Source organism: Sapajus apella, unplaced genomic scaffold (genome assembly GCF_009761245.1).
Source record: "Sapajus apella isolate SASKATOON/1434 unplaced genomic scaffold, GSC_monkey_1.0 scaffold51, whole genome shotgun sequence".
In the NCBI taxonomy this organism is placed as follows: Eukaryota; Metazoa; Chordata; class Mammalia; order Primates; family Cebidae; genus Sapajus; species Sapajus apella.
This window is the reverse complement of record NW_022436991.1, coordinates 15,930,926-15,945,267: the sequence shown is the minus strand read 5'-3', so window position 1 is coordinate 15,945,267 and position 14,342 is coordinate 15,930,926. Positions and strand designations below refer to the sequence as shown.

The window sequence follows — 14,342 nt, the reverse complement described above, 5'->3', positions numbered from 1 at the left end:
GTAACACTCAACTCCAGGACTAACTTATCTTCTTGTGATGATTCCATAATTATTAGAAGCTTTCTTCAAATCACTGGCCAGGATAAACAGAGGCCAATCAAATCTAGAACAGGTTTCTGCTAAGGGCCAGACTAGAATGGAGTGGAATGGGAACAGCTAATCAGACATCCGGGTCTCATCACTATGAGAGAGAAAACGGGCAACCCGGCAGTGAAGACACCTGGATGAATGACTCCAACCCAATCCTTTTCCATCTCTGTGCTTCCAGCTTCACAGTATATAAAACCACCTAACTCTCCTTTCTATCACTTACTATGCCTGTGGTTACACATTTGTATGATTATTTGACTAACATCTATCTACAAAATGGTAGGCCCCACATAACATGAATTGTGTCTTGCTCACTATAATCACCAGTAATTAGCACAATTTAGCTCTCAACACATTTATCTGTTAACGAAATAAACACAATGAGGGAGACTAGACCCCAGGAGATAACTGTGAAGAGTAGTGTCCCAAATCTCCCTTCCTAACTGCTACCAAGTTTCACCTCTTAGCTTGAAGTGCTCTAAGTGAGTGAAAAAAGGATACGTATCCTAGGAGAGGGAAAAACCAATAGACTCAAAGAGCTAGTTCCTTTTGAGGCTAGCTCTCAATAGTAGCAAAAGAGAAAATCTGGACAGGCACAGTGGCTCTAACCTATAATCCCAGCACTTTGGGAGGCCTAGGCGGACTGCTTAAGCTCCCATTCAAGACCAGTTAGGGCAACATGGCAAAACCCCATCTCTACAAAATATACAAACAAATGCCCAGTGCAGAGGTTCACGCCTGTAATCCGAGTACTTTAGGAGGTTGAGGCAGGTGGGTCATGAGGTCAAGAGATCAAGACTATCCTGGTCAACATGGTGAAACTCCGTCTCTACTACAAAATACAAAAAAATTAACTGGGTGTGGTGGCACATGCCTGTAGTCCCAGCTACTCGGGAGGCTGAGGGAGAAGAATCACTTGAACCCCAAAGGCAGAGGTTGCAGTGAGCTGAGATCGTGCCCCTGCAGTCCAGCCTGGGGACAAAGCAAGACTTTGTCTCAACAAAACAAAACAAAAAACAAGCAGCCTGGCAGGGTGGCATGCGCCTGCAGCCCCACCTACTTGGAGGGCTGAGATGGGAAGATCACTTAAGCCCAGGAGCTGCAGTGATCGGAGATAGTGCTACTGTACTCCATCCTGGGTGACAAAGTGAGACATTTGTCTCAAAAAAAAAAAAAAAAAAAAAAAAAAAGAATATTTGTAAACCATACATCTGAGAAAGGATCTATAACCAGAATATATAAAGAACTCTTACAACTCAATAACGATAAAGACAACCCATTTTAAAAGGGCAGAAGAACTGAACAGATATTTCTTCAAAGATACACAAATGGCCAACATGGTATTTCAACCACATGAAATAAAGCTCAACATTAGCCAACAGAAAAATTCAAGTGAAAACCATAATAAAATACTACTACACACCCAGCAGGATGGCTATAATCAAAATAAGTGTTGACGTGCCAGGCATGGTGGCTCACACCTGTAATCCCAGCACTTTGGGAGGCTGAGGCAGACAGATCACTCGAGGTCAAGAGTTCGAGATCAGCATGGCAAAGATGGTGAAACCCCATCTCTATTAAAAATACAAAAAAATCTGGCCAGGCGTGGTGGCTCATGTCTACAATCCAGCACTCTGCGAGGCCAAGGCAAATGGATCATCTGAGGTCAGGAGTTTGAGACCAGCCTGGCTAACCAGCTACTAACATTTTTAGTAGAGATGGTGAAACCCCATCTCTACTAAAAATACAAAAAAATCTGGCTGGGCATGCTAATGCATGCCTGTAGTCCCAGCTACTCCAGAGGCTAACACAGGAGAATCATTTGAGCCTGGGAGACAGAGGTTGCAGTGAGCCAAGATGCTATCACTGTTCTCCAGCCTGGGCAACAGAGCAAGACTCTATCTCAAAAATAAAATAAAAACACAAAAAAATTAGCTGGGCACAGTGGTGCAAACCTGTAATCCCAGCTATGAGAGAGGCTGAGGTAGGGTCACTTGAACCTGGGAGGCAGAGGTTGCAGTGAGCCAAGATCATGCCAACGCACTCCAGCCTGGGTGACGGAGAGAGACTCCAAAAAAAAAAAAAAAAGTATTGGCTCAGATGTAGAGAAACTGGAATCCTCACAGACTGCTGGTGGTAATGTCAAATGCCACAGCCACTTTGGAAAAGTCTGGCAGTTCCTTACAGTTAAAATTTAGTTACAACATAACCCAGCAATTATTCTCCTCAGTTAACAGAAACTGAAAACACCTGTCCATACAAAAACTTGTACATGAAATGTTCACAGCAGCATTGTTCACAATAGCCATAAAGCAGAAGTAACACACGTTTCCATCAACTCAAGGAAGGAAGGTCAGAGCCTCATATGGTGTCCATACAATATCATTCAACATAAAAAGAAATGAAGTACTAATATATGCTATAACACAATAAACTTCAAAGAACATTACTCTAAGTGGAAAATGCCGGTCACAACGGACCATACATTACACATTATGACTCCACAGGCAAAACTAGAGAAACAAGTACAATATTAGTCATTCAGGACTGGAGGGATGGAGGGGTTGGGGAATGATGTTTAACAGGGGTAGCATTTCTTTTTTGGGCATGGAAGGATTCTAAGTTGATTGTGTTGATGATTGTGTAACTCCATGAATATATTAAAAAGCTACTGTAAGTTTACGGCCAGGCGTGGTGGCTCACATCTATAATCCCAGCATTTTGGGAGGCGAAGATGGGAGGATCACTTGAGGCCAGCTTGAAACCAGCCTGGTCGACACTGTGTGACGCTCATCTCTATTTAAAAAAAAAAAAAAAAGCTATTGTACAGTTTAAATGAGTAGATTGCATGGTGTATGATTTATAGCTCAAACTGTCTAAAAATAAGTGGCAAAAAACTATTCTCTACTTGCAGAGCAATCAAAATTCAATGTATCATCCAAAATGGGGAGGGAAAAATTCAGCGGACTACAGGTTGCCACCCTTGGCTTTTCTCCCTCTACTCTCTACTTTGAACTGGCCAGGACCAACCTGGCAGTATCAGGTAAAGACCAAAGGTGGAGTCAATGGCACTGGTGGAGGGTGGGGGAGTAGGCATGAAGCAAAGAGTAAGCAGCAGCTCTGATGACAGTGAGGAAAAGCCAGAGGGCCTGGAGGGACCTGCTGGACCTTCCTTCTCCTTAGTTCTGGGTTAAGATGAACTGTGAGTTTAACTCAAACACACAGACATGAGCCTGTATATAGAATACAGGAAAAAAGATACCAGAAATCATAAAAGGGACAAAGAAGAGTTCCTTTTACTGCCCACTTATTACCATGCAAGTTAAAAAATGGCAAAAGATTGCAACAAGATCTTAATAAAAAAAAAAAAAAAAAGGGAAAAGATGGCTGTCAGGGTCAGAGGCTCATGATCTTTAGTGAATTATATTCTACAGTGTCATTTGCCCCCTTAGAAGTTCAAATACTTAATGACAGTGATGGTTTTAGCAACTGAAAAGTCTTCCTGTTTCTGAGGACCGCCTCTTGTAGAGAAGAGGAGAAAGCAATGGAGTCAGCACATCTGTGATCCTGTGAATCGTGTAACCTCTAGAACATCATTTAGTAGGCTAGTTTCCTCATCTGTAAAATGGAGCAGTTGAATGCCAACACTAATTCATAAAGCAAGCAAGAACTAAAGAGACCACTGGTAACAAAAAAGTCTTGTGATTAATACTTGCAAAAGCACATTTTGTCCTCAATGACCTCACTGAGAAATCCCATGGATTATTACTCCCAATTTACAGGTAAGGGTACACACCCAGGGAAAAGAAGGCACTTGTCCAAATGTCACTCAAGTACTTGGTCCATAACATTAAAGCTTTGTACTTCACCAGGTTAAATGTGAATCATTTGTTCCATCCACCCTACCAACACACCTAAGAAACTCAACTTCCTGTTCCTTCTTCAAGGAAGTAAAACTTACCAGATAGAAAGGGGAACGAGGTGGTGGGGGGGGTTGGCGTCGAGGCCGGGGGCCACCAAACGAGGTAGCAGTGGAGGGAGGGCTGGGGGGACCAGAGCGCAATGTCAGTGTGTCAGGCTCATCCTTTGAAACAGGCAGCCGGGATACCATGGTGACAGGCAAGGAAGCGGCACCAGATGCCGAAACCACAAGGGAAGATGCCTGGGAAGCTGGGGACTGTGTAGAGGCTGGGGCCAGCGCCAAGGTCTGAGCTGCAGCCGGGCCCAGGGTAGGAATGGGGGCAGGGCTCAAGGTCAGTGTCTGCACTGAAGCTGGGGCCAGGAGTGAAGCAGATGACGATGCTGGAGCCAAAGTCAGCGTGTGAGCTGGGGCTGGGCCCATCGGAGAAGCTGGAGCCAGAGACAGCGTCTGAGTTGGACCCAGTGGTGGTCCTGGTGCCAAAGACAGTGTCTGGGCTGGAGTTGGTACCAGGGATGATGCTGGGGTCAATGACAATGTCTGAGTTGAAAAGGGTCCCTGGGAGTTCCCCATTCCCACAGAGAGTGTCTGAGACGGAGACGAGCCACCAAGAGTGGGTGCTAAAGCTGGGGCTAGGGCCAGTGTCTGCGTAGAAGCCGGGCTTGGGAGAGGTGATGGAACTGGGGCTGGTAGCATAGTTTGAGTTGATGATGGAGCCAACACAGGGGTTGGAGCTGGTACCGGTGAAGCTGAGGCTAAAGGGTTTCCTGGAGTAGATGATGGAGCCATAACTGGAACTGGAGTCTGCGATGAAGCCAGGGCAGGAGCAGGACCTGGCGATGGTGCCAGGACTGGAAGAGAAGCCAGAGGAGGAGCTGGAGAAGGAGCCAGAATTGCTGTCTGTGGAGCCGCCATAGGAGCCAGAGGGGTGGCTAGAGCCTGAGATGCAGAAGATGCTGGAGCCAGAAGGGAAGCCTGAGCTGGAGCTGGATTTGGTGCTGCCGGAAAGGGATTGGCCAGAGCTGAAGCCGGCACCAGGACCGGTGAGCATGCAGGGGCCACGGCTGAGTTCAACCCTGGAACATGTGAAGAGGTGGGAGCCAACAACAGAGAGTGACCAGGTGTCTGAGATGAAGACAGGGACGGAGCTGTGGCCAAACCTAGAGTCAAGGCTGATGCTGATGGGGAAGCCCCAGCTGGTGCCAAGGAGGGAGGTCCAGGAGCTGCTGGGACAACAGGTGCCAGTGGTGGAGTCACATTGGTCAACAGAGCTGGGCCCGAAGCCGAAACAGGCAAGGGGGCTGACATGGGGATGGTGAGTGGAGCCGAGGCTGGGGCAGGATGCGTGGTGGGGACAGAGATGGGGAGTGAAGATGATACTGGAACTGAGACCGTAGAGGACACAGGACTAGCAAGGGGAGAAGAGTTGGGAATTGGCATTGGAGAAGAGGCTGGCCCAGAGAGTGAGGATGGCACATGGAGAGGAGAAGAGATGGTCAAGGGGGCAGCTCCGGGGGTTGAAGCTGTGGAGAGAGAAGATGAGTTAGCCTCAGAATTACTTTCCTGATCCTGTCTACTACCCTGTCCCACCTTTTCCTGACCCCCAAGCTTCCCCTTTCACAGCAAGCATTCACTCCTACAAAATGAAGTCAAACATCCAAGTAATCTGACAATTTTAGATTTTCTTCCCCTCTAAGATTCCAACAAATGTATCTCTAAATTAGGTCAGGGCTCACGCAGCCCAGTTCCGGGGTCAACTGCCAATCAAGGCAGTACGCCGATATGAAGAGACCTGTGCTAACTAAGAAACCTTCAGGCTACGCCATCTCATCTCCATTCCAGGCAAATATTTCTGGCCTCAGCCACCTGGACTCACCACTGACTTCAGGTGAAGGACTGTGGACCAGCTTGAGAAGAGGCCTCACCAGAGTAGGTGTGGGCATGGGGGTTCGGGCAGTACCCAGACTAGGTGTGGGTAGCCGGCCAGGGGTTAATGTGGGGCGTGGAGTCAACACAGCTGGAAGCCCAGAGCTCGGAGGCCGGGGTGCTGGGGCCAACGGAGGAACAGGAGTCAGTCCATCCCGAGGGGCTTGTCTCACTACAATCTTCACCACGCCTGTATTATTCACCATGGTTGGTGGCACTGCAAGAGGAAGCTACACTGAGAGGAAGGCAGAAAAGAAACAAGAGACCCAAAGGATGGAAGAAGTCCAGGGGCAGGAGAAGGTGGCAGACAGATATCGGAGATATTTGCAAGGGAAAACAACACTGTGGGAAGGCTGGACAGACAGTAGCCCAGCGCATGCCTGGAAGGACCAAGGCCAACAAGGGTTAAGTAAGTAGGAAGGCCAGGAGCCTCACCCTGGTTAGCAGCAAGCGGAAGGCTGAGGCCAGTGGGGGCAGGGGTGGTGCTGGGGGTCGAAGAAGGCAGCACAGAAACAGGGGTAGGGCCAGGGGTCGGGGCCACGGCCTGGATGAGGGCCACATGGGCAGGCTGGCTGATGAGGTGGTGCTGCCCCCCTGCTGACACGAGATGCACCACATTCCCTGGGTTAAGGGAAGAGAGAAAGAGAGAGAGAAGCAGCTATCAGCCTGAGGAGGGCAGAGGCAAGGCAAGAAGAGAGGGAAAGAACAGAGAGGGAATAAATTCTCTAGAATGTACTCTTTCCCTATCTTTATGAAAGATTCCTCCAACCATGCCCTTTGGCCCCACCCACCAAAAGCTTGGGCAAGAAACATAAAGGCTGACATCTAAAAAAGTCACAAAAACAGAGAGACAGGGAAGAGGAGGAAGAAGGCAGGACAGGGGGTGGGTTTTACCTACTTTGCAGCGGGCGGGGCTGCCCCACAGCAAGCTGGCGCACCTGGGCACCAGTCAAAGTCAGCTTGTTGCCCTGGATTTGGAAGGTGAGAGGTTTGCTTCCCCCTGCATTAGCCACTGGACGTTGTGCCAGTGAGGCTAACTGCCCGATGCTGACCACTTCACCTGCTAAAAACAGAGAAGACCTTATTGTACACCATGCTCATCCTGCTCAACACCATTTCATAGACCCCATGAAGCACACTTCTCCCCCAAAGTGTCCAGTTCAAACAACCAAGCCTTTCCCACAATTTACCATGCCCCAACCATTCAGCCTCCACCTACTCCTTCAAATCTCCTTTATGTCCTCTAACATGGCCTGCCACCAGACTGAGCTAACCACCACCCTCTGCTCTACACTACCCTTTTATCAAAATATTTTTCTACTGCTAGGCTTACCACTATTTATTCATCTATGTGTAATCTCCCTGTATCAATTCTTTAAGGGTTCTTAATTACGATTTAACAATGTCTGGCATAATAACTAACATGTGTTAGCTGCTAAAATTTTTTCTGAGACAGGGTCTTGCTCATGATTACAGTGGTGCAGGCATGGCTCACTGCAGCCTCCAAACTCCTGTCTCAAGCAATCCTCCCACCTTGGCCTCCCAAAGCACTGAGATTATAGGCATGAGCCATCATGCCTGACCCAAGCTGCCTAAAATCTGATGCTCTCATGGTCCTGAGTTTTCCTTCCATCTCAAGTCCCTCACCACAGAGCCCTGGGAACTTACAGGGCAGGCGAGCCTGCATATCAGGAGATAGAATGAGGCGCTGTGGTGCAGGAGTCGGAGCTGGCACTGCTGTGGTGGTAGCAGTTACCGTAGTGGTAGAGGTGGTGGTGGCAGCAGGAGGAGGGAAGGTGTAGCCTGGTGGCACTGTCAGGGGCTTCAACAGGCTAGAGGAGCCTGGAGGTGGGGCTGGGCTCAGGCGAACTGGGGCAGGTGGTGTTGGCTTTAGGGACAAGGTTGGTGTGGGAGGCCGTGAGGTCCCACTCAGGACCCCCAGGGGGGATGGCAGCACTGTAGACACAAAGCAAAAAAACCTGTCAGATAAACCCTGACTAAAGCCTTAGCCTGGTCCCAGAAGCCTCCATACCCGCTTCCAACCCATCAAATACTAGACCCCTGTCCCCAACCCAGCTCCTCAAACCCTTTAATTTCACTACTTCTTCCCCAGTCTGAACAACCTTTCTGAAGCACCATGCGTCATCCTTAGCTCCCTTTCAACTCACCCTGAGGGAGAGAACCACTGTTGGGCTGCAGTGGAGGCAAGAGGACAGGGCCAGGAGGCCGAGATGCAGGAATAAGCGGGGGCCCAGTAGGTGAGGCTGAAACCATCAGTGGTGCTGGCAGCACTGGGGGGGTTGGGCCAGGGGTGGGCTGGGCTGAGAGCTCAGGACCTGGAGGGGGTCGAACTGGGACAGGGCCCAGGGGCGTCCGTGGGTTGTTCACCACCACCACTGTCCGGCCTTCTTGCTTAGGTACTGGTTGTAGCATCCTAAGAGGAAAAATTAAGGGAGTGGGTAGGGAGAGAAGAATTAGGGGTAGCAAAATCAAAGAAGGAAGAAAATGAACCAAAAAACATTATAAAAGCAAAGGAAAGGAAAGAGACCCAAAGGAAAAAGAGGGATAGGAACTTGAGACAATCAGAAAGCATCCAACAGACAGAAAGGGAGAAAAAGTGACAAACACAAAAGCCCATCCCAGTACCCTCTTCCAGTTATTCTCTCCCTGATTCGCTCCGCATGTCTGCACCTTCCAGCTATGCATCCAACTCTTTTCTTCCCACCCCAGATCCCCTCCAGCCAGCTTTCAGCCATTTATCCTAGGAACCACCCCCTCATTCCTTAGTCCTTATACCTGTTGACCTTCATCTTGACTGGCTTGGGCCGGGGTGGCGGGTCAGGAGCAGTAGCCACCTCTAGCAGTACCCGGCGAGAGAGGCGGTGCCGGGGCAGAAATGTGTCTGCCTCATATCGAGAGACACGACCTTCCAGGCCAATAAGGTCAAATCGACCCATGTCTATCCGCTGCCACAAGAAAGAACACAAAACACAGTCACAAAAAAAGAACAAAATCACATCCTTTGCAATGCAACATCAATGCAGCTGGAGGCCATTATCCTTAAGTGAATTAACACAGAAACAGAAAACCTAATACCACATGTTCTCACTCACAAGCAGGAGCTAAACATTGGGTACACATGGACATAAAGATGAGAACAATACACACCAGAAACTACTATGGGGGGGATGGTGGGAAAGGGCTGATAAACTACCTATTGGGTGCCATGCTCACAACCTGGGTGACAGGATCAACTGTACTCCAAACCTCAGCATCATCCAATATACCCCACGTAAGAAAACCTGTACATGTACACCCTTACTCTGAAATAAAAGGCTGGGCGGGGTGGCTTAAACCTGTAATCCCAGCACTTTGGGAGGCCATAGCTGGGGGACTGCTTGACCCCAGGAATTCGACATCAACCTAGGCAACATGGTGAGACCACCATCTCTACAGAAAATACAAAAATTAGCCGGGCATGGTAGTGTGCACCTGTAGTCCCAGCTACTCAGGAGGCTGAGTGAGGCAGGAGGATTTCTTGAGCCCAGGAGGTTGAGGCTGCAGTGAGCTATGATCATGCCACTGCACCCCAGCCTGCATCACAGAACAAGACCCTGTCTCAAAAAAAAAAAAAAAAAAGTAAAAAAATAAATAATAGGCCGGGCACCATGGCCCACACCTGTTATCCTATTACTTCGGGAGGCCGAGGCAGGCAGATCACTTGAGGCCAGGAGTTGGAGACCAGCCTGGCCAACATGGTGAAACCCCATCTCTACTAAAAATATAATCACCATGGTTGTGCATGTCTGTAGTCCCAGATGCTTGAGAGGCTGAGGCACAGAATGAAGAATCACTTGAACCCAAGAGAAAGAAGTTGCAGTGAGCTGAGACTGCATCACTGTACTTTAGCCTGGGTAACAAAGTGAGACTCTTGTCTCAAAAAAAAAAAAAAAGAGCAATAATACAATGTACGGTGTCAAAGATGCCAATTCGACAATGATTTCTTGGATATAATGCCAAAGACACAGGCACCAAAAGAAAAAAATAAACTGGACTACATCCAAAATTTAAAGTGGGGTCAGGTGCAGTGGCTCACGTTTGTAATACCAGCACACTGGGAGGCTGAGGTGGGCAGATCACCTGAGGTCAGGAGTTTGAGATCATCCTGGGCAACATGGTGAAACCCCATCTCTACTAAAAATGCAAAAATTAGCTGGTCATCGTGGCACACACCTGTAGTCCCAGCTACTTAGGAGGCTGAGGCAGGAGAATCACTAGAACCCAGGAGAATCATCTGAACGGAGGTTACAGTGAGCTCACATTGCATAACTGCACTCCAGCTTGGGCAACAGACTTAAGACTCTGTCTCAAATAAAAAATAAAAAATAAAAATAAATAAATAAATAAATAAAGGCCAGGTGCAGTGGTTCATGTAATCCCATCACTTTGAGAGGCTGAGGCGGGCAGATCATGAGGTCAACTGATCAAGACCATCCTGGCCAACATGGTGAAACCCCATCTGTACTAAAAATACAAAAAATTAGCTGGGTGTGGTGGTGCATGCCTGTAGTCCCAGCTACTCTGGGAGGCTGAGGAAGGAGAATCACTTGAACCCGGAAGGTGGAGATTGCAGTAAGCTGAGATTGTGCCACTGCACTCCAGCCTGGCAACAGAGCAAGACCCCATCTAAAAAAAAAAAAAAAAAATTTAGAATTAGGTGTGGTAGCTCATGCCTATAATCCCAGAGCTTCTGGAGGCCAAGGCAGAAGGACCACTTGAGGCCAGGAGTTCAAGACCAGTCTACGCAACATATCAACACCCCATCTCTACAAAATAAAATAAAATAAAAAAATCAGTCAAGCATAGTGGTCCATGCATATAGTTCCAGCTACTCAGCCCAGGAGTTTGAGATCAGCCTGAGCAACATGGTAACACACCATCTCTACAAGAAAACGAAAAAGAAAAAAAATTAGCGGGGTCAGCTGCAGTGGCTCAAGCCTGTAATCCCAGCACTCTGGGAGACGAAGGCAGGTGAATCATGAGGTCAAGAGATTGAGACCATCTTGGCCAATATGGTGAAACCCTGTCTCTACAAAAAATACAAAAATTAGCTGGGCATGGTGGCACGTGCCTATACTCCCAGCTACTCAGGAGGCTGAGGCAGGAGAATTACTTCAACCCAGGAGGTGGAGGTTGCAGCTTGAGCCAAGACTGCGCCACTGCACTCCAGCCTGGCAACAAGGCGACTCTGTCTCAAAAAAAAAAAATTAAATTAGCCAGTCGTGGTAGTGCATGCCTGTGGTCCCAGCTAGTTGGGAGGCTGATGCAAAAAGACTGCTTGTGCCCAGGAGTTCAAGGTTGTAGTGAGCTATGATCACACCACTGGAGACAGACCTTGTCTCTGGAAAAAACCTCCAAGAAAAAAAATTGTGCATCAAAAGACACTATCAACAGAGTGAAAAGGCAACTCATGGAATGTAACAAAGTAATTCCAAGTTACACAACTGATAATGGGTTAATTTCCAAAGTATATAATGTCCTACAACTCAACAACCACCACACAAAGCCCCCAAATTAGCAAAGTCTTCAATAGACATTTCTCCAAAGATATATACAAATGGCCAATGAGCACATGAAAAGATTCCTGACAGCACTCATCAAGGAAATGCAAACCAAAACCACAATGAAATACCAATTCGCACTCATTAATATGGGTGTAACAAAACCAAAACAAAACAAAACAAAAAACAGTAACAAGTAATGGCAAGGATGTGGAGAAATTAGAACCTTTGTGTCCTGCTGGGGTGGAAATGTAAACTGTGCAGCTACTACAGTATACATGTAGAGGTTTTTCCAATATGTAAAAACGTAATTACCATATGTTACAGCAATTTCACTTTTAAGTAAATAACCAAATAACAAAGCAGAAATATTTGTACACCTGTGTTCATTGCCTTATTCACAACAGCCAAAGGGTAAAAACAATCCAAGTGCCCACTGACAGATGAACAGATAAACAAAATGTGGTGCAGATGCTCCTGGACTTACAATGAAGTTACATCCCAATAAACCCTCAGCAAGTTGAGAATGTAATACCCTTTAATATCCTCAATAAGCCCATCAAAAAGTAAAAAATTTTAAGTTGAACCATTCTAAGTCCAGATGCTCCTCAATTTACAATGGGTTGCATCCTGATTAATACATAGTAAAGTCAGAAAATATTAAGCCAAACCATCGTTAAGTCACATGCCTAGAATACAAATAAAAATAAGGGAATGATACTTAGAGGAGTAGTAAGGATGCAAAAAGTCAGACCCTAGTCTAACAAAAAGAGGTACATGGTTGGGGTAATTCCAATAGCCTTTACATTTTACATTAACAGAGTCATACTTACCTGGAGGGGATGGACATCAGTGGCCCTTAGCACCAAAGAGGCGGTGCTGAAGCAGATGCCTGGGGTGATGAAAGGGGAGGTAACAGGTCGAGGGTCAAACAGATTTGGATGATTGCAAACTTTTCTCAACTGCATCAAAATGTTGATGACACTCATGAAATGGCCTGTGGCTAGCGTCTCCTTAGTTCTGGGGGAAAGAGGAAAAATAAATAGGACATCCTAACAGCTACTTACACTCCATGCTCAAGTCCCAGGACCCACCCTTCTTCCTCCCTTACGTGGTCTGTGCCATGAAGTCATCGTAGAGACAGCGTTGACGCTTGGAGAGCCTGCAGCGGATAACATGCTCATACTTTTTGGGCATCTGCTTCTCAACATCCACCTTAACTCGGCGCAGTAAAAAAGGCCTCAAAACCTGAAAGCAAATAAGTGGGAGGCTAATAGGAGAACTCAGGCACTGAGCCCCAGCCTAAGCCCCTCAGCAAACACTAATGGAGCCATACAGCACACTATGTCAGACAGCAACGACACAAAGATGAGTCAACAGCAAGCCTTCAAGAGATTTACTGTCTGCTGAAGGAGACAGACACAAAGAAAATGACACTACGACACAGGAAGTGACGTAAGGAAGCACTGTGGGCAGACCAACTACGCAGAACTCAAACTACATTTTGATGAGTGATTTTAAGTTTACAAGATGATCAAAATAAATCTAGAAGAACAAAAATTGTGGCCTTGACAGGAGATAAAAGGCAAATCTGTAATCTCAGAAGATTAAATCTGATAGGACACAGTCATCAATGTCTACAGTGACATGGAAAAAGTGAAGGAAGGGAGGTAAATGAAGGAAAAGCAATAGTTACGGATTACAGAAGACTTCCTGTTTTCTAGCTTAGTTTACAAATGATAGTGATTGACCAAGATGAAGTAGAAATAATAGGCTATAGGCTAGAGATGTCTGGCTTAGAACAGTGAGTTTGGGGCAGGCACAGTGACTTATGGGAGTTCAAGACCAGCCTAACCAATATGGAAAAACCCTTTCTCTATTAATAAAAAAAAAAAGAACAGTGTGAGTTCAGTTCAAGAGGAGCTTTCAATTAACGATATGAAATCAGAAATTTAAATGAGTCAAGTGATCTAGAAAGTCAAGGGATTTTAGTAGACATTGGAGTCTTTATCACATAAGAAATAGTCAAAGCCGCCGGGCACAGTGGCTCACACCTATAATCCCAGTACTTTGGGAGGCCAAGGCAGGCAGACTATGAGTCAGGAGTTTGAGAACAGCCTGGCCAATATGGTGAAAAACCCTATCTCTGGTAAAAATACAAAAATTAGCCGAGTGTGGTGGCATGCGCCTGTAGTCCCAGCTACTCAAGAGGCTAAGACAGAATAATCGCTTAAATCTGGGATGCGGAGGTTGCAGTGAGCTGAGATTTGCGAAGTAAGACTCCATCTCAAAAAACGAAACAGTCAAAGCCTTAGCAATGAGTAGACCTGTGAGATACACAGACTGAGAACACAAAAAAGTGAAGAACAGAATGCTGAAAGATGTTATTTAAAAGCTGGGCAAGGCCGGACGCGGTGGCTCACGCCTGTAATCCCAGCACTTTGGGAGGCCGAGGCAGGTGGATCACGAGGTCAAGAGATCGAGACCATCCTGGTCAACACGGTGAAACCCCGTCTCTACTAAAACTACAAAAAATTAGCTGGGCATGGTGGCGCGTGCCTGTAATCCCAGCTATTCAGGAGGCTGAGGCAGGAGAATTGCCTGAACCCAGGAGGCGGAGGTTGCGGTGAGCCGAGATCGCGCCATTGCACTCCAGCCTGGGTAACAAGAGCAAAACCCCGTCTCAAAAAAAAAATAAAATAAAAAATAAAAAAAAATAAAAGCTGGGCAAAAGAGGAGGGAGCCAAAGATCAGAGAAAGAGAAACACTGAAAATATAAAGTTGAAAAAATCCAGATAAAGAGAAATCCAAGCAGAAACCAATCAGCAGTATCAATCTACTCAAAA

At 46.9% G+C, this 14,342-nt stretch overlaps 1 protein-coding gene across 5 annotated transcripts in view; it reads right to left on the bottom strand.

The window, feature by feature from the left end:
- SRCAP (Snf2 related CREBBP activator protein) overlaps positions 1-14,342 on the bottom strand; it is a 44,120-nt gene that overhangs the window by 11,677 nt on the left and 18,101 nt on the right. For 4 of the 5 annotated variants that reach the window (XM_032243230.1, XM_032243233.1, XM_032243228.1 and 1 more), the window contains exons 17-25: positions 12,608-12,744; positions 12,330-12,516; positions 8,732-8,901; positions 8,104-8,369; positions 7,604-7,891; positions 6,834-6,998; positions 6,371-6,556; positions 5,886-6,152; positions 4,052-5,532 (exon numbers count right to left, since the gene is read on the bottom strand). In XM_032243230.1, the coding sequence (XP_032099121.1) occupies positions 4,052-5,532; positions 5,886-6,152; positions 6,371-6,556; positions 6,834-6,998; positions 7,604-7,891; positions 8,104-8,369; positions 8,732-8,901; positions 12,330-12,516; positions 12,608-12,744 (3,147 nt within the window). The remainder of the gene's footprint in view (positions 1-4,051; positions 5,533-5,885; positions 6,153-6,370; positions 6,557-6,833; positions 6,999-7,603; positions 7,892-8,103; positions 8,370-8,731; positions 8,902-12,329; positions 12,517-12,607; positions 12,745-14,342) is intronic. The other variant, XM_032243229.1, reaches the window with a different exon arrangement.